The following is a 21,961-nucleotide window of genomic DNA, read 5'->3' as shown; positions in this document are numbered from 1 at the left end:
GTCATTCCAATCCCGGGAGCGGAAAGACTTACCTTAGGGGGAAAAAAAAGGAAAAAAGGACGGGTATACACTCGCGCACACACACACACACACACACACACACACATCCATCCACACATATACAGACACAATATATATATATATATATGTGTGTGTGTGTGTGTGTGTGTGTGTGTGTGTGTGTGTGTGTGTGTGTGTGTGTGTGTGTGTGTGTGTGTGTGTGTAGGAGGGTCAATTCAACAATTCTACTATTTTGGGTTTTATTCTGTACTCCTAAATTATTCCCATTCTGCCATAACTTTTCTTGCCCTATTTATAATGAAAAGTCTTATATTGTAACTTGAAACATAAATATGCTTCAGTTTTAGACCATTCATAATAAAAACGGTACTACAGACTCTAAAGCAGGGCTTCACAACATACGTGCTCGCGGAGCAAGCTGTGAGCAGCAAGGCGCGAGCACAGAGCAGCCCGAGCACGCTACCCCCACTACCGGACCAGAGCAGAGAGTGGGGAGAGTCACGTGGGGCACACAACAGCTGCCGCCAGTCAATGTAAATCCACTGCCACCTGCAGGGATATCACTCACGAATTATTACTGTGACAAATGACACAAATAAAGGAGAATGTACACGTGCCACATAATTTTATTAGCTTAGTGTATGCCTCTACATTCGTATTAATTTGTGAACTGTTACACAATAAAAGGTGTCACTGAAGTGTGGGATTCTCGGTTATCTTGTACTTTTTGCCCTTTACAATTGCGTCTATGTTCGGAGTAATTGTTCTTGTGCATCGTAGGCGCAGCGTGCAGTTTAAATTTCGATCAGACAATGCGTTTCTCAGGCGCGTCTTGTTACATTTCATTGCAGAGAACAGTTGTTCACAAACATACGTGGAACCGAACACTGATATTATTGTAGCCGCCAGTTTGTGCAAATGAGGAAATCTATCCTGAGGGAAGTGTCTGTAAAATTCCAAAATGTTTTTCTTGTTCTGAAATTTGTCTCTGCATTCTCTGTCACACTGCAGGTCAATAATTTCTAGTTGCAGCTCAGGACGAATCTCTTCAATATTCGCTGAATATGGAGAGGAGAACAGATCAGAGTCACTGTCTAGTGCTGTCATATCTTGAAAGCGTTGATCAAATTCTTCCTTAAGGGCAACTAAATTATGTGAATAACATTCACAGTCTTTGTGAACATCTTCCATGGATGATAATTTAGGAAAATGAGGTAGATTTCCTGTTTCCAGCTGACTCACCCAATGTGTCAATTTCATTTTAAAAGCTCGTATTCTATCTATGAAATGAGTAATTAGCAGATCTTTACCTTGTAGTGAAATGTTCAAAGCATTCAGATGGCTAATTAAATCTGCTAAGAACGCGAGATCACATTTCCATGAAGGCTCTTCCAATTCAGGAACACACACGTTATTTAATTCCATGAACATATTTATCTCATCTAATAGGCAAAAATTCGATTTAATAATTCGCCACGACTAAGCCAGCGGACCTCGCTGTAATAAGGCAGGCTACCATACTGGCTTTCTACATCCTCAAGAAAGTTTTTAAATTATCTGTGTTGTAGCCCATGCTTCCTTATATAACTGGTTGTACGAACAACAACACTCATCAAATTTTTTAGAGTGATACTCTTTGCACATAAGTTTTCCTGGTGGATCACACAGTGAACGCCCCTTATTTCATTCGGCACGGTCAGTTTTTGCATTTTCTCCTTCAACAGCGCAACGAAACCTAATTTTTTTCCGTCATCGCTGGTGCACTGTCTGTAGACACAAACTAAAGAATTCCACGACAATCCTATATTTTCAACACTCTTCAACACTACTTAAAATATCACTTCCGGTTGTAGTGTTTTTCATGGCTACTACATCGAGGAGCTCCTTCCTCACCTGAAGATCTCTATTAACACCTCTAATAAATATGGAAAGCTGCGCTGTTCCAGTGAGATCAACACTTTCGTCCAGAGCTAGAGAATACGCCATAAAATCTTTATAGATATTTGCAAGCTGGCTCTGGACGTCGTCTGCCATGTCCTGTATGCGACGCATAATGGTCATGTTAGATAATGGCACAATCCAAAACTGTTCAACTTGAGATGGACACAAATGTTCCGCTGCAACTACCAAACATCTTTTATTAAATCGCCATCAGTGAAGGGGCGCAGGGATTTTGCTAAAAACAAAGCAATTTTGTAGCTCACTCAGAGCTGCCTCAGTTGATTTCTCTTCGTCATCCAGATCTTCTTCGGATAGCTTCCTTTTAAGTTTAATAACTTCCTGTGCACGATCTGGTCCATCACATTTTCCACTTCCGCAGTCATTCGCGTGGTACGACATATAATGTCGCTGCAAATTAAATTTCCTAAAAGAATTCAGCGTTTTGTGACATACTAAACATTTTGCAACACCATCTTTTTCTGTAAACAGATACAATTCCTCCCAATGGGGGTTGAACTGCGAAAGCATGGTTGAGGTTACACAACGGTGACTTGACATGATTCTTAACCATCAAAGTGACTGTTAGAGCTGATCGTAGTACTTTTAACGTTACACAGTCGGCGCGAATTCAATAGGCACGCTGAGGTCCTATTCGTACGTGCGCGCGCATTTCCCCTCCCTCCCTACTCCACGACCTTGCACCCGCTCGCGAGCACGTGCCTGAGCAGACGCGAGTACTCGTGCTCAAAACCGGCCAGTTGTTAAGCCCTGGTCTAAGGAATCAACACAAAATAACTGACTACATGATCAGCAGTGTTTACTTCTTTCTATGGACTTCATTGCTGATTTAAGGACATTGTTACCTTGTTACTGGTTTCCTAGTAATTGACATGGAGGTTCTTGATTTTGCTCCACATTAGTTGAATTACGTCATATTACATTTATACTGAGCCCTTGAACCTGGTCTCTCTCAATGTGTTTCAAGGCAGCAAATTTTCCCCACTTTGTCAATACTGAACCTACCAATTCAATCCCTCTGCTGTGACCCCACAAATAAACTGCTCTCTAAAACTCACTGTGTGTAAAATACACCCCATATTCTTATGATTTCACATTCATTGGCTTTGCCACCTCACAATCAACCTGTCATCTTTCAAGATCCAACTGGCAATACCTCTCATGTACAGACATAGTGAAAAAATATCACATTACTCCAACACTTAGAATGATATTATACACTACCATTAAGTTGGCAACAAGTATTTCTTAAGGAACTGAAGCACTTATTTCTAAATGTAAATAACAGGTGTACAATATCAACTAGCAATTTCAAGACACTTTGGATTAATATCAAAAACCTTGTCAAGCAGTAATGCAAGATTAATCATGTTAAATAGATTTATTTGTACACATGATTTGCAAAAGTAACTAATAACAAGACATATTGGTAACACATCAAAACTGTGCTATCAAAGTGCTACAGAACTTCTTTTCTAATGGTCCTCTTTGAAGAAACGAAGGCCACAGTAGCCACAAGCATGGTTGCCTGGTTTATCAAGGTTTATGTACACTTTAGGATGACCAGTTGGACCACCACCACCATCGCACGCTACAACACGCTCTTTCTTAGGAATTGGTGGTGTATCAGCAATCAGCTTGATTGCAAAATTTGGATTAACTTGTTTTTCTTTCCCAATGAACCGAACATTTCTGTAGTCATCTTCTTCAAACTTTTGACCAGTATGTGTCACAGTATCACCTGATTCTGCAACACCACTGTAAAAGCGTTTTGCATTAAGATGGTTGCAAAATCTTCTTACAATTGTGAGCTCGGATCCTAAGATCTTTGAGCTCAGTGATGCAGCCATTCCTGGAATTATCTTGCTATCCTGTTACATGAATCTGTAAAGAAAAGAAGACCATTCAAAGTGACTGACACAAAATGCATTTAGCTATGAAGTATGGCAATATGATTTGAAATACTTCATTAAATGTAGAAAGCATATGCAAGAATCATGAGAACTAAATTACAAACAGCAAGAAGCAGATTATTAAGATACAGGGAATCAAGCAGAAGTGCTGAATCCTGGAATTTATATTGTGCAGAAAGACTTTCAGATAGTCAGCCGCACATCTGTTTCTAATAAACAACAAAAGCAAATAGAGAGACAGACAGATTGATAGGTAGTGATAGATAGGTAGGTAGGTAGGTAGGTAGGTAGGGAGAGAGAGAGAGAGAGAGAGAGAGAGAGAGAGAGAGAGAGAGAGGGGGGGGGGAGGGGGGAATAAATCAGCTTTTAATAAATAGTAAAAAATTATCACACTAATGTTTTCCACTCCTTTGAACAAGGATATGTACATCCCATTCATCCCTATCAATGATGAACAAATTGGTAAAAGTATGACACCAAATTCTTAGGATTATGGCTGCAAAGTAATGTAAAATGGAATAAGAATGCAGAATATGTTTGCTCACTGAAATCCTGCTGTAGTAAGGAAAGGAAGCACGCACATCATGCCTACTTTCTTTCTCACTTGAAATATGGGGTCATATTTTAAAGAAATTCTAAAGCAGCTATCACCACATTCCAACTACAAAAATGGGCTGCCACAAGAATCAGGTCTGGATGCATATTCAGCAACTCATTTTAAGCTCTGCTTAAGATCTCTAGTATTTCTCCTTTATGATGTCACTACATTATGGAAAGTCTTACTTTCTTTCAAATAAATGTAATAGGCAATGATAATACGCTGATGGAAAAAAACTGTGGCACAAAGGAGGAGTTTTGCGACAAACTAAATTCAGTTGGCATGTTTTTACTTGTGAAAGATGATGTCTATTAAAATTTAGCACCAACAGCATACGAGTGGCATTAGTAGCAGCACTATGAGGATGCAAATAAAGATTTGCTTTAAATATACATAGTTACAGTCATGAGTGTTAGGTACTTATGAGACTGGACATGGTGAGTTGATGTTAGTCAAGAATGCCTTTAAGACGACGACAGATGCCAATATCAGCACCTCACTGAGTTTGAATGGGGTCTTGTAATAGGGCTACGAGTAACTATATGTTCCTTCTGTGGTACTGCAGTAAGACTTGGCCAGAACGTAGCCATGTACACGACAATGCAGGCAGCGGTGGGCACAAGAATGTATGGGTGCAAGAAGACCAGGCTCCAGATGGCCACGTAGCATTACCGAGAGTGAACATCGTGTTCATCAGCATATGGCTGTGGCGCATCACACTGTATCTGCAGCAGCAATCCGAGCAGCAGCTGAAACCACAGTGACATGACCAACTGTGACAAATTGGATACTTCAAGGGCAGTTCTGAGACAGACCCCCTGTAGCGTCTGTTCCCCTGACCCCAAACCACCACCATTTGCGATTTCAGTGGTGTCAGGCACAAGCTCATTGAGGGGCAGGGTGATGGTCTGTTGTTTTACCCGATGAAAGCTGGTTCTGGCTTGGTGCCAATGATAGACCAACCTGTCTGTGTGTTAGTGCTAGACCAACACCTCTTAAATCACAAGGTCTTACAGCTCTCTGCCAATAGGTGAGTGATGTCATCAACTTCAGGCATGCAGCCAGTGCCACCTATGGGTAGCAGTGCAATCTAGGTGCCTGTAGGAATTCTACGTGGAGCCATGTAAACAACTGTTTCGGAGCTGTAGTTAACTTTTCTATTCTTTGAAATGTATACTGCTTGTGGCTGAGAAGTGATCACCACCATGGTGAATACGTGTTGTGTTCCTGGTTGTAATGGTAATTACGATGAGGTGGTGGTTCACATTTTTAAATTTCCAGCCGATGAGAATACGAGAAGGGAATGGTTATCTGCAATCAGAAGAGAGAATTTTGTTCCTAGCACACATTCTGTGCCCAGTACCTTTCATTTTAAGCTGTACTTATTGATGAAAGTACATGGCAGTTGACATTTAAGTATCAGTACAAGTTTCAGCGACATGCGTGAAGTATATTATTTTTCAATTTGTAGGTCTGCCATTTGCACTTCCGCAAAGATGATATATTGTGGGAAACACAAGCAGTAGACTGGAAAACTGGGACTACATTAACGGAATCACTAATCAAGCCACAACTCCGACAGAACGCAGTCCCAAGCAAATTTCCTAACTGCCCTTTGTATATTTCCAAAGTGATGCCAAAAACCAGAGCTGCACCGAGAGCATCCATAGGGGACATTATTAAATCTCTAGAAGAATATAATAAGTTTTCCCTCAGTTCATTTCAAGAACTGACAAAGACGCTTGATTGTGTTGTAATGAAAAGTGGTCAAAGCAGTGAAAGATTCATATATACTGTCTTTTATGTATAAACTGAAAGAACACCACATCGTATTTTGTAAATAATTATTAATCAGGAATTCAGTGTAAGCATTTATGTTAAGGGTTGTGAAATCATTTCCAAGGAAGTTCCAAAAACTGTATTAATATCCATGATCTAGACAATATTGTAATACTTGTTGAAAGTTTAATGCACAAAAAGGAAGAAAAACATCTTCAAGACATCATTGTTGAGCTGTTAGATAACTTAGAATGTGAGGGGAAAACTAAACCTGCTGTTGAATACATACAAAACCAGTTTCAGTTAAGCTCCTCGCCTCCTGAGAAACATAGGTTTCCTCCCCATGTTTTAGTATTTGCTTCTTTGTTGCTTTTTTTTTCAAGCCATGCTTACAGATTCATACGAAGCACTGGAAATATTGTTCTGCCTCATCCTAATACTATTAGACACGTCTGTGCAAATACTGATGTTGATCCTAACAGTCCAAATTTTCTAGCTTACATTAGGGATAAAGTATCAAACTTGAATCATCATGATTGTTTTGTGACACTCATGTTAAATGAAATACACATTAAGCCAGCCATGGACTACAAAGAAGGAAATTTAGTTGGTGTGGCACATTATACCATTGCTCTTGCAACAACTGCTCATGTGTTTATAGTGCAAGGTGTAATTTCATCATTTAAAGATGTTGTTCACATCCTGCCTGTAAATAAAATAACTGCTGACCAGTTGTTCAATGTAATTAAAAAAGTATTGATTGGGTAGGAAGACTTAGGTTTAAAGGTTATTTGTATTTGTTCTGACAATAACTCATTGAACAGAAAGGCTGTCTAATTTTGCAAACCCACCACAACTTAGTATTGCTTACCCACACCCTTCAGATCATTCCAGACCTTTGTTTCATGTTACAGACCCAGTACACATTTATAAATGCATCAGAAATAACTGGGTGACTTTGAAAGATGTACTTCTGTCATTTTGCTTCCCCAGCTTTGAAAACACATCTGTGAGAATGCAAGCTTCATTTTCTGCAATTAGGTCCATATTTGCCATTGAATGAACAAATTATTGAAATCTGGGTATGGTTTAAGTATGAATGCTCTGTGGCCCTCTTCATTAAAAAAACAAAATGTAAAGCTTGTTTGTCAAATTTTCAATGACAACATAAAGTGCAGTTTACTGGAGTTAAAAATTATGAAGGAACTGCTGAAAATTATTGAAATAATAAGCACACGGTGGAAAATTACGAATGTTAAGTCCCCTTTGAAAGGCCTTAGACTTGGAGAGGAAATGGCAAAGCCTCTAACAAGCCACAAGGATGATGAGAGGTGTAAATTTCTAGAATTTGTTTTAAACTGGTTAGACAACTGGAGCTCCACGAATTTGACAAGTGGTAAGCTCAGTACAGAAACACACTGCACTCAAGCATTCAACATGTGCATTATTAGAACTGAGACTGTATGGTCTGTCAGAACTTAAAAGGTCATACTTGCTGCTTGGAAAATTTCAGACTGATGCCTTGGAAGCCAGGTTTGGAATGTATTGGCAGCTATCTGGATCCCAGTACCATATGTCAATGAGGCAAATATTTGAGGCAGAGAAAATGCTGAGATTATCAACTTTGTTAGAGCTTTCTTTACAAGGTGACTCAGCTACAAAAATTGTAATTAGATCTCCACAAAGCTGTGATCAGTCTATTGTCTTTACGTTGACTGTGACATCTCAGCATCAGGTATTTGTAAATTGTTAGTCAATGCGATCTGGAACTTACTGGTCCAGAATTATCAGTGCTTACATTCATTGCTGGATACTGTTGCTACAACACAATAAAGAAGTTCGAGTGAGGTAAATGCGCTCAGTTTTTAACAATAGATAAGCAGCTGGCATGTGGTGCTGAGCACAAACTAATTAAAGATCTTGATAGAGGTGGCTTGCGATATCCACAGAAAATGCCACTGTTGATAGTAATGTATTCTTTTTGTTTCATGCGAAACTATTATCAGATGAACACTAAGATTCCTTTCTCGGGCTTTAAAACCTATGACAAACACATGTAAATTAATTCTTGATTGTGTCATGGCCAATGATGATTTTACATCAGGCGTCTCTTACAAACATTCAGCACAGGAAATGTGTGAATCTGTTGTTTGAACAGGTGTTGATATTTTGCTTAATAACTATTGTAAAATGGAAAATGACAAGGTTGGTTCATTGGTTTAAAAGAGGTGGAGAGGGACCAAACTGCTAGGTCATCAGTCCCTTGTTCTGATAAAATAATTCCACAAGGGTGGGAGTAAAATAATCGAAACATACAAAACACAGCTGGAAGAAAGGAGAAAACCACAAGAATGACAGAAGGGTAACAAACACTAAAATGGACAAAATCGGACAAGAAAACCACAGAGACATGCAAGAAACAGTAGAAGAGATCAAAACAAGATAGCAGATTAACATGGCTGGCTGACCATGAGAATAAAAAGGAGAGGAGAAGTCAGCCACTCTGCAACACATTAAAACCTCCAGCCTAAAAGCACTAGGGTGGAGGACACAAACAGACAAAGGACATGTGCAAAAGCTTAGATCAAATGATAAAACCTGCCCTCACGAATGAAACGTAAAACTAAATCTGCTTTTGAGGCAATGTCACCCAACACCGAAGGTAGGGTGCAGGGAAAGTTAAAAATCCGCCACAGAGCTGCTAAAAGTAGGCAGTCCAGCAAGAGGTGGACGACCGTCATTTGTGAGCCACAGTGACACCGAGGTGGGTCCTCGCAACGGAGGAGGTAACCATGTGTTAGCCACCTATGGCCAATGCGGAGTCGGCAGAGGACAACTAATTCCCTGCGAGAGGACCGCATGGAAGATTTCCACACATTTGTAGTCGCCTTAATGACATGCAGTTTGTTGTGCATACTGTCACGCCATTCCACCTCCCAAAGCCGAAAAACCCCGTGGTGTAAGACAGAACTCAGGTCAGTTTCGGAGATATCCTCCTCCAGAAGCAGTTTCCGAGTAGCCTGTTTGGCCAGCCTGTCAGCAAGTTCATTGCCTGGGATTCCTACATGTCCTGGAGTCCACACAAACACCACTGAATAACAGGACTGTTCAGGGCATAGATGGACTCCTGAATGGATGCTGCCAAAGGATGGTGAGGGTAGCACCGGTCGATAGCTTGTAGGCTGCTCAAAGAGTCAGTACACAGGAGAAATAACTACAGGGAATGAGTGGATGTGCTCAAGAGCATGAGATATGGCCACCTGCTCTGCAGTGAAAACAGTGCAGCCATTTGGGAAGGAGTGCTGTTCAATATGTCCTCCATGAACACACGCAAAGCCTATATGACCATCGGCCATTGAGCCTTCGGTACAAACCACTTCATGGCCTCTGTACACGTCGAAAATCAAGAGAAAGTGATAGTGGAGAGCCGCAGGGTTAACAGAGTCCTTAGGGCCATGCGAAAGGTCCAGAAGACTCTGCGGCCTAGGTGTACACCGTGGAGGTGTACGTGAATGGACCTTGACGAGAGGCGGTAACGAGAAGGACTCCAGTTCAGACAGAAGGAACTGGACGCCAACCGCAATCTTAAGCCCTGACCTGGGCCGCCGATACGGGAGATGAACTGCCATGGTTGGGAAAAGGAGACGGTAATCTGGATGCGCAGGACAACTACAGAAATGTGCAATGTAACTGGCGAGCACTTGTGCACGCCTAACCTTCAATGGAGGGACTTGTTCCAAAAGCTCCGGTCACTAGGCGAAGGACACAGTGGTGCACTGGTTCAAGTAAAAGCAATGCTGAGGGTGCCGCCAAACTGTAAACCAGACTCCCATAGTCAAGGCGGGATTGAACAAGGGTTCTGTAGAGCTGCAGCAGTGTAGAGCAATCTGCACCCCAGTTGGTGTTGCTCAGGCAGCGGAGGGCATTGAGGTGCTGCCAGAACGTCCGCTTAAGCTGAGAAAGGTGAGGTAGCCAAGTCAATCGGGTGTTGAAAACCAGTCCTAAGAATCAATATTTCTCCACTACAGTGAGTGGATCAACATTAAGGTAAAGTTCTGGTTCTGGATGAACGGTGTGACACCAACAGAAATGCATGACACACAACTTCGCGGCTGAAAACTAGAAACCGTGGGCTAGAGCCCATTATTGTGCCTTGTGCATGGCTCCCTGTAGGCGCCGCTCAGTAACACCAGTACTGAGGAGCAGTATGAAATTCAGAAGTCATCCACATACAGAGAAGGTGAGACCGATGTCCCTACAGCTGCTGCTAGACCGTTAATAGCCACTAAAAATAGAGACACACTCAATACGGAGTATTGCGGCACACCATTCGCCTGAATACAGGAGAAACTATGGGAGGCACTGACTCGGACATGGAGAGTATGGAGCGACAGGAAGTTTTGGATAAAAATCGGGAGCAGGTGCCGGAGATCTCACTCATACAATGTAGCAAGGATATGATGTTGCCATGTCATGTCATATACTTTAGGTAAGTAAAGTAAAGGCAGCAACCAGATGTTGGTGTCTGGAAAAGGCTGTTCGGATGGTACACTCAAGGGACATAAGATTATCGGTGGTAGAGCAACCCTGGTGGAAGCTGCTCTGACATGGAGCCAGTAGACCACGTGACTCCAGGACCCAACCCAACCACTGACACACCATACATTCCATCAGCTTACAAAGAAAGTTGGTGAGGGTGATGGGCTGGTAGCTATCTACATCAAGCAGTTTGAGCACTGGAATGATGGTGCTCTCCTGCCATTGTGATGGAAAGATGCCATAGCATCAGATCCAGTTGAAGATGATGAGGAGATGTCGCTTGTAGTCACACGAGAGATGTTTAACCATCTGACTGTGCCTCTGATCCAGCCCAGGAGCTGTGTCGGGGCAATGTGCAAGGGTGCTGAGGAGCTCCCACTCTGTAAATGGGGCATTATAGGGTTCACTGTGGTGTGTAGTGAATGAGAGGATTTTCCTTTCCATCTGCCATTTGAGGGTGCGAAACGCTGGGGGTCAGTTCTCCAACGCAGAGACTTGAGCATAGTGCTCAGCAAAGTGCTTGGCAATCTTGTTTGCGTCTGTAGATAACTTGCCCTGGATGTTACTGCCAGAGACATCTGTTGGGGTCTGGTACCCAAAAAGACGTTTGATCTTTGTCCAGACTTGGGAAGGTGATGTACAGCACCCAATGGTCAACATGTACCTCTCCCAACACTCCGGTTTCCATCGTTTTATAAGCTGGTGAAGGCAGACACGGAGACTATCAGGTGCTCTAGGGAAGGGTGCCGCTTATGTCGCTGTTCAGCTTGCAGACGCTCTTTAATTGCCTCAGTAATTTTTGGCAACCACCAAGGGACTGTCTTTCACTGGGGCACCCTAAAGAACGAGGGATTGAGTTTTCCGCCACAGAAACAATCGTTGTAGTGACCTGCTCAATGACAACATCGATGGCACCATGTGAGCAGAGGTGAAGGCTTGCCAGTCTGCCTTGTTTAAAGCCCATCTGGGTAGGCATCCTTGGGCATGACACCAGGGAGTGACAGGAATATTGGGGAAGTGGTCACAGCCACACAAGTCGTCATGTGCTCTCCAGTGGATAAATGGGAGAGGAGAAGGCCACGACTGCAAACCAAGAGATCAATGGATGAATACGTGCCATGTGCCACAATTAAATGTGTGGGGGCACCTGTATTTAAGAGGCAGAGGTCAAGTTGTGACAGTAAATTTTCAACCTCCCTAACTCTGCCAGTAAGCATGGCGCCACCCCACAAGGGGTTACGCACGTTAAAATCTGCAAAAAGTAGGAAAGGTTTAGGGAGTTGATCAATCAGTGCAGCCAATACATTCAGGGGTACTGCACTATCTGGAGGAAGATATACAATGCAGACAGTTATTTCCTGTGTCGTCCTTATCCCGACAGCCACAGCTTCAAGAGGGGTTTGAAGGGGCACAGATTCACTACAAACTGAGCTCAGGACATAGATGCAAATTCCACCTGACACTCATAATATTCACTACGGTTCTTGTAATATTCCCCGTAGCCGCGAAGGTCAGGGTTCCGTATTGCCAGGAGCCAGGTTTCCTAGATGGCAATGCAGAAAGCAAGTGTAAAACTGAACAGTTGGCGCAGCTCAACCAGATGGTGGAAAAAACTGCTGCTATTCCACTGGAGGATGACGTGATCAGAGACTGGGAAGGCATGAAACACTCAATGAGGCAGTCTACACCTCAGCGTCATCATCACCTGCTGCCACCATATGAGAACCTGTGTGATTGACATCTATTGTGTCTGAGTGCCCATTGAGACCTAGGCCCTCAGCGAATACCAGAATCTCCACCTCATCCTCAGATACAGAGCTTGTAGGTAGTGGTAGTGTGGGTGCCACCGCAGTGCCTTGGTTCTTGGAAGTATTTTCTTTTTAGGTTTCTCTCGCTGCTCCTTAGGTTTGTCCAGGTGGGAGGGCTTCACTGATTCAGTCTCAGGGACTGAGGAGGACCGTGAAGACCTATGACCAGCTACCTGTGGTTGCTTCAGCCACTAAGGGTGTCAGCTTTGCAACTGGTAGGAACCTGGGAAGGGAGTGACCAAGGGATCCCTTCCTGGTGAGAGGAGCCAAAGAACACATGTTTCTCCAGCTGAAAAGTTGGGACTGACACCCCCAATGATTGTGGAGTGTCGCTCCTGAAGTAGGTTGTGCAGGGGCAACAGGGAGGGGAGTGCACCCCACCATCAAGGGGCAAGTGTGGTCTGACAGCTGTGAGAGCCAACTGTATGTGGCGAAATGGAAGATAGTAGAACTGTTGTTGAGGCGGCGTAGGTTGACATCATACGCACAGGATGTAGCCTCTAATATTTTATCTTAGCCTCAGTGTAGGTCAGCAGTCCAGGGTGTTGTATTCCAATATTTTTCTTTCTTTCTGGAGAATCCTGCAGTCTGGAGAGCAAGGTGAATGGTGCTCTTCGCAGTTGACACAGGTGGGAGGTGGGGCACAGGGAGTATTGGAATGTGAGGGACGTCTACAATCCCAACAGGTGACACTGGAAGTAAAGACATATGGCCGAACTTCCAGCACTGAAAGCACAGCATCGGGGGAGGGATGGATATATGGCTTTATGTCACAGTGGTATACCATCACATTGACCTCCTTGGGTAATGTGTCACCCTCGAAGGCCAAGATGAAGGCACTGGTGGCAACCTGATTATCCTTTGGACCCTGGTGGACACACCAGATGAAACAGACACCTCCACCACTCTAAATTGGCATGCAGCTCATCGTCAGACTGCAAAAGAAGGACCCAATGAAATATGATACCCTGGACCATACTTAAGCTATTATGGGACATGATGGATGGCAGAGGATGCTGTATTGATCAAGACCGACCCTGACTGCATTTTGGACAAGCCCTCCACCTCCCCAAACTTGTCCTCAAAATGCCCCACACTATCTCTGAAGTTAGACCTTGATCGCTTAGAGACTGTTGGTGTCTGACCACCAGCAAGAGATGACATACTACACTTCACGGCAGGTCATTCACCCTGATACCACCCACTCCAACCAGGGGGCCTCCCCACGGGCACCACCCAGCCGCAGTAAAGGCCACCTGGCGATGGCCATTGCCGGGAGTCCCGATGCCCCAGGGTGATGGGCATCTACTCCTTGGCATATGTGGGGAGTTAATGGCACAGGTATCAACAGAACGATCCCTTGTGGTCAGGGGCTACAAACAACAGAGTACATGGCGGCCCCAGCACAACAGACTGACTGCCGCCCTGGATATCAGGCGCAAACGAGTTAAGAAGTCCATTATCGTCGACGGCGCCAAAAGTGATACTGCACAGAGGATGGAGGAAAACGTACCCAGGAGGGTGACCTTGCCCAACAGCTGGAGAATGAGAGGAAGTACAGATCCATACCGACGAAGGGTGCGAGAGGTCTCAGTGCATGATGGACACTGCACACCGTGTAACGTGCCCTTCCCCAATGGGCTCGCTCTTCGGGAAAATTTAGAAAAATGGAGGTCAGTCCCTACAGCGGACCATCACATAAAGGCCAAAACAAGTGAGACTCCTTTTAGTCGCCTCTTACGTCAGGCAGGAGTATCTCAGGCCTATTCTAACCCCCGGACCCGCAGCGGGAGATGACAAGGGGCAACTTTACTATCTCTAAGATGGCTTTCATTCATGTTGCTTATTATCTGCACAGTATTCTTTGCCACATTGTCATTTTGTAGAGTTTGGTAAGAAGTATTTGCATGTCCTTGACCACGTGCTATGTTGATCCTGCTTTGAAAGTTAATTGTGGTTGGGCAAGAGTGTCATGTTTGTATTTCCTTTACATGTCATGAATTTGGATTGTCTTGTTTTTCTTCCTCTATTTGTGTGAAAGTTATTTTTGTGTAGAAATCTGTTAGTGGGATGTGATCTCTCATTTGAAACTTAAATCTATTATCTTCCCTACATATTTTTCTGTGCCCATTAGCAAAATAATTGAGAACCACGCTGTTAATATTTAAGATGTTTTGTAGAAGAAACTTCGCTACCTAGAAATGCAAATGTGATATAGTCTGAGTAATTATTACCATCTGTCCTTACATGAACAATTAAGAGGCTGTGACATCAGTCATTGTGTCTGTGAAACAAGCATAGCAAATGGAAACGAGGTTACATTCACGAGGACTGCTACTTTCTAACTCTATGCAATGTTTCCATAAGTGCAACGAAGAATGAATACTTTCATTGTTAGAGTAATGCTGGGCTGTTTCATGCAATTCATGGATACTTTTGTATGTTTTGCTTGTGCTCATAGGTTTCGTGAGAGTTATCAGTAATCTTTTTCCCACTTTTATTGTTTACAATTTGCTTCAAACCATAAATCTGAAATATGTTTGGAACACAACCTACAACCAGCTTAGAGACAGAAGTGATGACACTTTCTGCAGGATCTGACCATTATTTTGCAGGACAGTGCTCAAGCACATACAGTGCAAGGCATTACTGATTTGTTTGACTGATGGGGCTGCTAGGTGCTATACCACATACTGCATTAACCTGACTTAAGCTCTCGTGAGTTCAACTCTATTTCTAAACTGAAGGAAACACTTCACGGCATTCACTTCAGAACTGCTACAAATTCGTCGGGCAATAGACCGCACCGCTCGAACTGTCAAGACAACTGGCACTGCTAAGACTCTACGGGTTATGCACAATGCTTGTGACTACTTTGAAAGCCAGTAAAACTTTGAAACCTGTACCTATTTTGTACGAGCTGTAAATAAATAGTTGCCACTATTAAGGTTCTAACTCTTGTATTAAATCAGAATTCATTTGGGAAACAGATTGCTGTGTCCAGAAGTAAATTAGCAATATGCCTTAAATGTAGCATCTGTAATTGGTGTATAGCATAACTACTGAAGTATGTGAACGAATACCAATGAATAAACAAACAAGATATAAATTTAAAAATTAAGATTTAACCGCCCACACACACACACACACACACACACACACACACACACTCTTTGTCCGACACATTCAGTTGTCTTCTACTAACCAAAGAGGAGCCAGCAGATAGTTAATTGGACGTCCACATCAAGTAACAACCTCAGCAGTAGCAAATGGCAAACTCTTTGTTGCACCTCTTTGGATGCACCTGTAGCTGTTGGTTACTGCTGCCTAGTACTAAGATAAGAGCTGTGTCACAAGTCATTTTATCGGCGAATGTTCATATTTTGGTGAACACTGTTGCTTGTTTTTTATAATATGTAAACATAAATAACATTTATAATGATTAAAAATAAATGAGAAATCCTGTATTTCAAGGTTGGGAGGGGGGGGGGGGGGAGATCCAAGATTTACCAATAAATGGACATGTGTTCATTCAGTGAGTTTTTAACACTTTCTTGAAATCAAGTGTAAATGGGCCTAAATGAACTGCTTACTAAAGCAAATATGTTCTAAGTTCAGTTTACAATATCCTGTATGCCTCTAACCAGTTAGTGAACACCCAATTTTCACTCACTGGAGGGTGTGGTACCGGTTCCCAGTGTATTAACAGGGCTTGTGAGATTTCCAGAAATGATTTCACTCAGCTTAATAAAAAATAATTATGTGATGTAAATATGTATTAACAGTTCACAGTCTCATAATTAATCCACAGTCCATTTAATAGTTAAAAAGGCATCTGTAAGAACTTTGAAGACATGTTTCATGCATGGTTATTTCCTGTAAACTGCATCTGTTACCTCAGCTCAGTCGGATGGTCTATTTTCTTTACAGATACTTGATGATGAACTGAACTTTCAGGCAAATAGAAGAACATACAATCACTCTAAATATGCAGAAAAACAATTAGATTATGCATTGAGGCAATAAGATCTAGAATAGTCTTTAAATAAAGCATTATCACAGTATAATATACCACATGCAAGAGTATCAAAATGACGAAACCATTTAAGGAAGGCAGATGGTCCGACCCCCTCTTAATAACACCTGAACAGCAGCCACTTGAAGGCTGGATATTAGGAGAAGTGAAATTTGTTTTTCCAATACACCCAAATGAAGTGAAAGACACAATGCACAAATTTACAATAGAGATAGGAAGGAAGAATCTCTTTACAAATTGTAGGTCAAAAGACATCCAGCTATTTTACATTGTAATGTGCAAATCATATCTAAAGGAAAAATAAGTGACTGAAGGCATCATGCGAAGCTGGTTTGAGGAAAGTGAAAAATACCTTCACGAAGAAAACTCCCAGAACATACATCATCATGGTGACTGAATATTAAACACTCATGAGACTGGAGTTGAATGTTTCCCAGAAACTGGATGAGTCTTCGGCCCAAGGAATTATAGGCTATGAACTTTTTTTTACAAGTGTTTCTGGGAAAGAGAGAGAATGTGTCACTGTATTGGCTAATTTTTCTGCTAGTGGAAAAACTGTAAAACCACTGGTAGTATTTCCTTATGAAAGGTTTATAAAACACACATCTGAATTCATTCCTTCTTGCAAAGAGTGAGTCTGACTATATGGTTGCACAAATGTTTTATATGTTGCCAACTGCTTTTATCCTTCACTGCTGGAAAAATATAACTTTTCTGTTTTATTACTTTTATATGGGTGCAAGTGTCATTTAAATTTAGAAGTTAGTCAGTCATGTTCAGGGGAGAAGATAGTTATTTTCAGTTTTCCACAATATACAGCAAATATCGTTCCAGCCTCGTGATGTTATTGTTTTCCATCCACTTCAAGCATTAGGGAAGAATACCATAAGATGCTGGAAACAAAAATATGGTGGAGCAAAGACATTAACAAAGGTAAATTATGCTTCTTTCTTCAAATAAGCTTTAGAATTTGTAGTGGATGAAAATACATAAAGCTTTCAAAAGTGTGGCATCTTTCCTTTAAACAATGAAAATGTAGATTTCAACAAATGAATACAAATTTGTCATTATGAGCAAATGGAAAAACACGTTGGATGAGGGAAAGTTATGTTGTCAGAGCCCATACATTTCTACACATTGTGGAATATGAATTACAGATACATCTGAACTTTTTGTAACAGCTTTACTTGATGAATCCAGAACCACTGAGATTAAAGGACCAGTTTTGTATTCCACAAGGAGGCAGTAGCTATTCAATTGAAGTAGGCCTAAGGCAGAACAATACTTGATATGAACCACTATTCACTCATAGGGGCCACTGGAAGCAAAATTTTAAAGATCACCAGGACACAATGCACTGTAAGCAAATGCTTCTGTAACACCAGAAAGGAGATGTTTTTTAGACAGTCAAACAGAAGAGATGGTTTTAGAATACATCTCAGCCACATCTCAGTCTGAAACATTCATTTTAGATGTACCAGACTCCATTCATAGTTCTCAGCATCAGAACTCTAAAGTCCCACTAGCAAATTCATATTAGGAAGGTCATCAAACCCCTGAAGAAATTTGGAAGGCCCACAGGACCACCTTCATTGATCGATAACAAAGTGAAAAAGAAAAACACAAACTTCCTTACGTGGTTACTTCAGAAAAATAGAAGTCACGAAGTGTTAAGAAAAAACAAGGAAGTTAGAAGAAAAATTAAAAAGGAAGTGAAACAGAAGCAAGAACTGTATGTAGCCCAGGAGTAACATTGTTAGGAAAGCAAGGAAAGATGAAGTTGCATCAAGTGATGAAGATATAATCTCTGTGTGATTCAGAAAAAAGTTTAGTACTCCTGGTTCAGGCATCTAATAATTGCAATCTTGAAGACATAGAAGTAATTACAACCTATGTATTTGTAGTTTATGAACGTGAATATTTTCCACACATTGTTACTGACAAACAAAAAGAGAGGAATTTGAAATAAGCACTATACATGGACCAACACACTAGAAATTGCCCAAGAAAGAGGAAAAGATAATTATGGTATCAGAGAGAGGAGATAAAACAGTTTATTTCAGATCCTCAGCCAATCTACAAAATAATTTTCTGAATTTCACAGACTTACATTGTTGAGTAATTTTCTTCTGTTATGAAAATTACAGTTTCCAGATTGGAAAAAAGTTACAACAAAATAACTAACATTCATTTATTTGTATGTTCTCCTCAAAATATAATAACCATAGCCAGAATAATGCTCTGAAAGTTTATCAATTTGCATTGATGCAATCTGCCTTAACCACTCATTTTTACATTTAAATGATCTGTACTACAGTTTGTGTGTGTGTGTGTTTTATTTTATATTTATTTTCATGTTGATTTTAAGAGACTGTTTTTTGCACTTAAGAGATTTTTTGTGGTTATTTTGCATTATAACATTCCTGTTATGATATTAAATACTAAAATATAAAAATAACTGACTAAACAGTTGTGCTATTATTATTAAGTTTTAACTGGCCCTGAAACTGCACTTATAAAATTATCAATTTACTTGGGGAGGGTGGAGAGGGAGGGGGGAGAAGGAGTGTTTTTCTGATCACTAAGTGGATAATGCTGTTTATTCACTTAGTTTTCTTTTACATTTTTTATATGCACTGTAAATACAATTGAAGTGTGTATTTTTCAATTTTTTTTTTTTACCAATTCGAGATAGCCTATAACATGTTTTTTTCAGTTTAAAAATTCACCAGAAATTGTGGTATCAATTTTCGAATGTACATGTGCACTCAACTGTTCATTCACTGGTTATGTTAACCAACTGTCAGAACTACCTTACAGAAGTTACACATGAATGTTAAAGATGAAAAAACACTAAAATTTGAGGGCTGTCAAATGATGAATGGGAAAATGTATGTTGGGCGTAAGAAAGGACACAAGGCAAATGAAGAGATACAAGGAAAGACAGGAGTTTGTGGATGTAATAGTAACTGCTGTGAAATGGAAATGGACTGCAAATTGGTGAAAAGTAAGACTAAACAGTGGGAGCTGAACTAAGCAGATTCTGTATTTGATTCATCACAATATGCAAAATATATAGAATATGTAGAGGATAACATAATGGCAGAGAAAGTGAAAACTTAAAGGAACAAGCAGGACAAACTTGCATAAAAAGTTTAGACCCTCTTGACTGCAGAAGTATGATGTGGCCAATATGCAGCGGAGCTAATGGCTGGTTGTGACGATATTATATACTTTCGTGTTCCATTCACAGATGAAGCAATGAAAAGTTACTGCTTATATACATCTATGTATACTGCCTGTTTCACATAATTTATTGCAATATTTTAGACCACTTACTTCAAACACTCAATACTTTTATATAAATTTATTAATAGCGGCCTACAATGCGGGAAAAGTGGAAGATTTATATAATAACTGCTATGTCAGTTGATTTAGGGGGAGAGGACCAAACAAGAGGTCCTCAGTCCTATCGGATTAGGGAAGGATGGGGAAGGACGTTGGCCATGCCCTTTTAACAGAACCATCCCAGAATTTTCCTGTTACGATTTAGGGAACTCATGGGAAACCTAAATCAGGATGGCCAGACATGTGTTTGATCTGTCGTCCTTCCGAACGCGAATCCAGTGTGCTAACCACTGCACCATCTTGCTCAGTAATAAGTGCTCTGTAATACCTTGAGTACATACATTGTCAAGGTTGTACTTTGGAAGTAATGGAAACAGTTGCAGTGTCTTTCTCCCTTTTTCACAATAGTATGCAACAATCTCTGTAAAGAAACTAATACTGTATTTAAACTGCAGACAATTCTGTGAAGTGAAAATCTGGATTTAAAAAATCTAAAAAAAAGCTAAGGAGCCACATTTTCATGTCAAGTATTTCTGTCAAAAATGAAAGGCCTTAATTCACACAACATAACAAAGAAGCAATGTCATAGAGAGAGAAATAGAAAGAAAGAAAAAGAGAGTGTGTGTGCGCAATGAACTCCTACTAAGATACACACACTACTTTTAAAAGAAATATGTAACACTATGTCAGAATTTATGATTAATCACTGACCAATCACAACTGCATCCTACACAGTAACTACAGTTTCTTTCTTTGTGCTGAAAACAATCTAAAGAAACAATTAAGACATTAACGTACAAATGTTGTGGGGGCAGGATGAAGGAAGTACCAAAGCTTTCACATGCAATCAAGATTAACTATAAATGCTTTGAACTGAAGAGCATTTTCTTAGGATTCGTTCTCGGGGTTGAATAGTTGACACAAAGACCACGAGAAACATACAGTGGTACACGGATTTGAACAAGTATCAAGCGGAATATGGTTCCAACATTTACCACCGTGTTATTTTCTACCAGTATGCATACACAGCCATCAGCTGTGAAGTCTACACGTCAAAATCATCAGCTGACCAACATAATGTGGTTCCGAATCGGCTGAACGTAAACACAACTTCATATTTATGAAAGATAAAAGAAATGATAACGTCAGCTCTGAAACTTAACAGCTCATCCAGCTCCTCAAGTGCTCTCAGGGTGAAAGTCGTCTTTAATTATACCGACATTTGTACTGCATAGATCACAATGACCTCTACATGAGGACAATGGCAGGACCTGTACGACTGCGAAAAGGTAAAACTTTCGTCGAGTATAAACACAGACTGCTGTTTGTACAATTCGTCACGGTACCAATAGCATATAAATACTATTAACACCGAAATACGAATAAAGTAGTGCTTTAATGCGCCCACGTCACTTACTCAAATTGTCGGTATCTTGACACCGAGAACAGTGTTCCAGTAACCTAGCACTTCGTTTGCGATAATAATGTATATAACCATTTCCCTTACTGGCCTGGAAAAAATAGCTGTTCAACGATGGATACCTAGCGTATTTTAGAGTAAATACCTGTTTCACAATACTGACTGTCATTATACGTAAATAATGAACAGCAACATGCAACAAGGCAACATACGCAAACTAGAAAAAAATATAGCAGCAGACGACTACAAATCCCTTACCCTTTTACCGCACAATAAACATTACCTGTAGTTGTTGAGAAGACCACCGAAAGCGCTGCATACGATTAATCGAAAGAAAATAATCGATAAAGTGCCAAGAACTGTTTTCGAAAGTCGATTTTCGTCTTCTAATTTAAACAAATACAGTGATTATTTTTAACATGACTTCCATCTACGTGATAGGAGACGAGTTAGGGACCATATTTTTTCGCAATACACAATTATAATTATGCAAAGCATATAGATACATTTATTACAGTTTCCTCTACCGTATTGGGAGAA

The 21,961-nt window shown here is 40.9% G+C and overlaps 1 protein-coding gene across 3 annotated transcripts; it reads right to left on the bottom strand.

The window, feature by feature from the left end:
- Positions 1 to 3,342: 3,342 nt before the first annotated feature.
- LOC124721861 (NADH dehydrogenase [ubiquinone] iron-sulfur protein 6, mitochondrial) lies at positions 3,343 to 21,756 on the bottom strand. 3 transcript variants are annotated; one of them, XM_047246997.1, is made up of 2 exons: positions 21,705 to 21,756; positions 3,343 to 3,864 (listed from the first exon to the last, which is right to left on the bottom strand). In XM_047246997.1, exon 2 carries the CDS (start codon positions 3,828 to 3,830, stop codon positions 3,456 to 3,458), a length of 375 nt encoding a protein of 124 aa, XP_047102953.1. In that variant the 5' UTR covers positions 3,831 to 3,864; positions 21,705 to 21,756; the 3' UTR covers positions 3,343 to 3,455. The 3 variants fall into 3 exon arrangements, with proteins under 3 accessions (XP_047102953.1, XP_047102952.1, XP_047102954.1); XM_047246996.1 differs by having other exon boundaries at positions 21,680 to 21,719; XM_047246998.1 differs by lacking the exon at positions 21,705 to 21,756 and adding an exon at positions 21,419 to 21,536.
- Positions 21,757 to 21,961: the final 205 nt, after the last annotated feature.

The sequence above is a fragment of the Schistocerca piceifrons genome, chromosome X (assembly GCF_021461385.2).
Source record: "Schistocerca piceifrons isolate TAMUIC-IGC-003096 chromosome X, iqSchPice1.1, whole genome shotgun sequence".
In the NCBI taxonomy this organism is placed as follows: domain Eukaryota; kingdom Metazoa; phylum Arthropoda; class Insecta; order Orthoptera; family Acrididae; genus Schistocerca; species Schistocerca piceifrons.
This window is presented reverse-complemented; position numbering and strand designations above follow the sequence as displayed.

Excerpts from the sequence above, each read along its gene's own strand:
- LOC124721861 (XM_047246997.1), bottom strand. The coding sequence starts at position 3,830 with ATGGCTGCATCACTGAGCTCAAAGATCTTAGGATCCGAGCTCACAATT.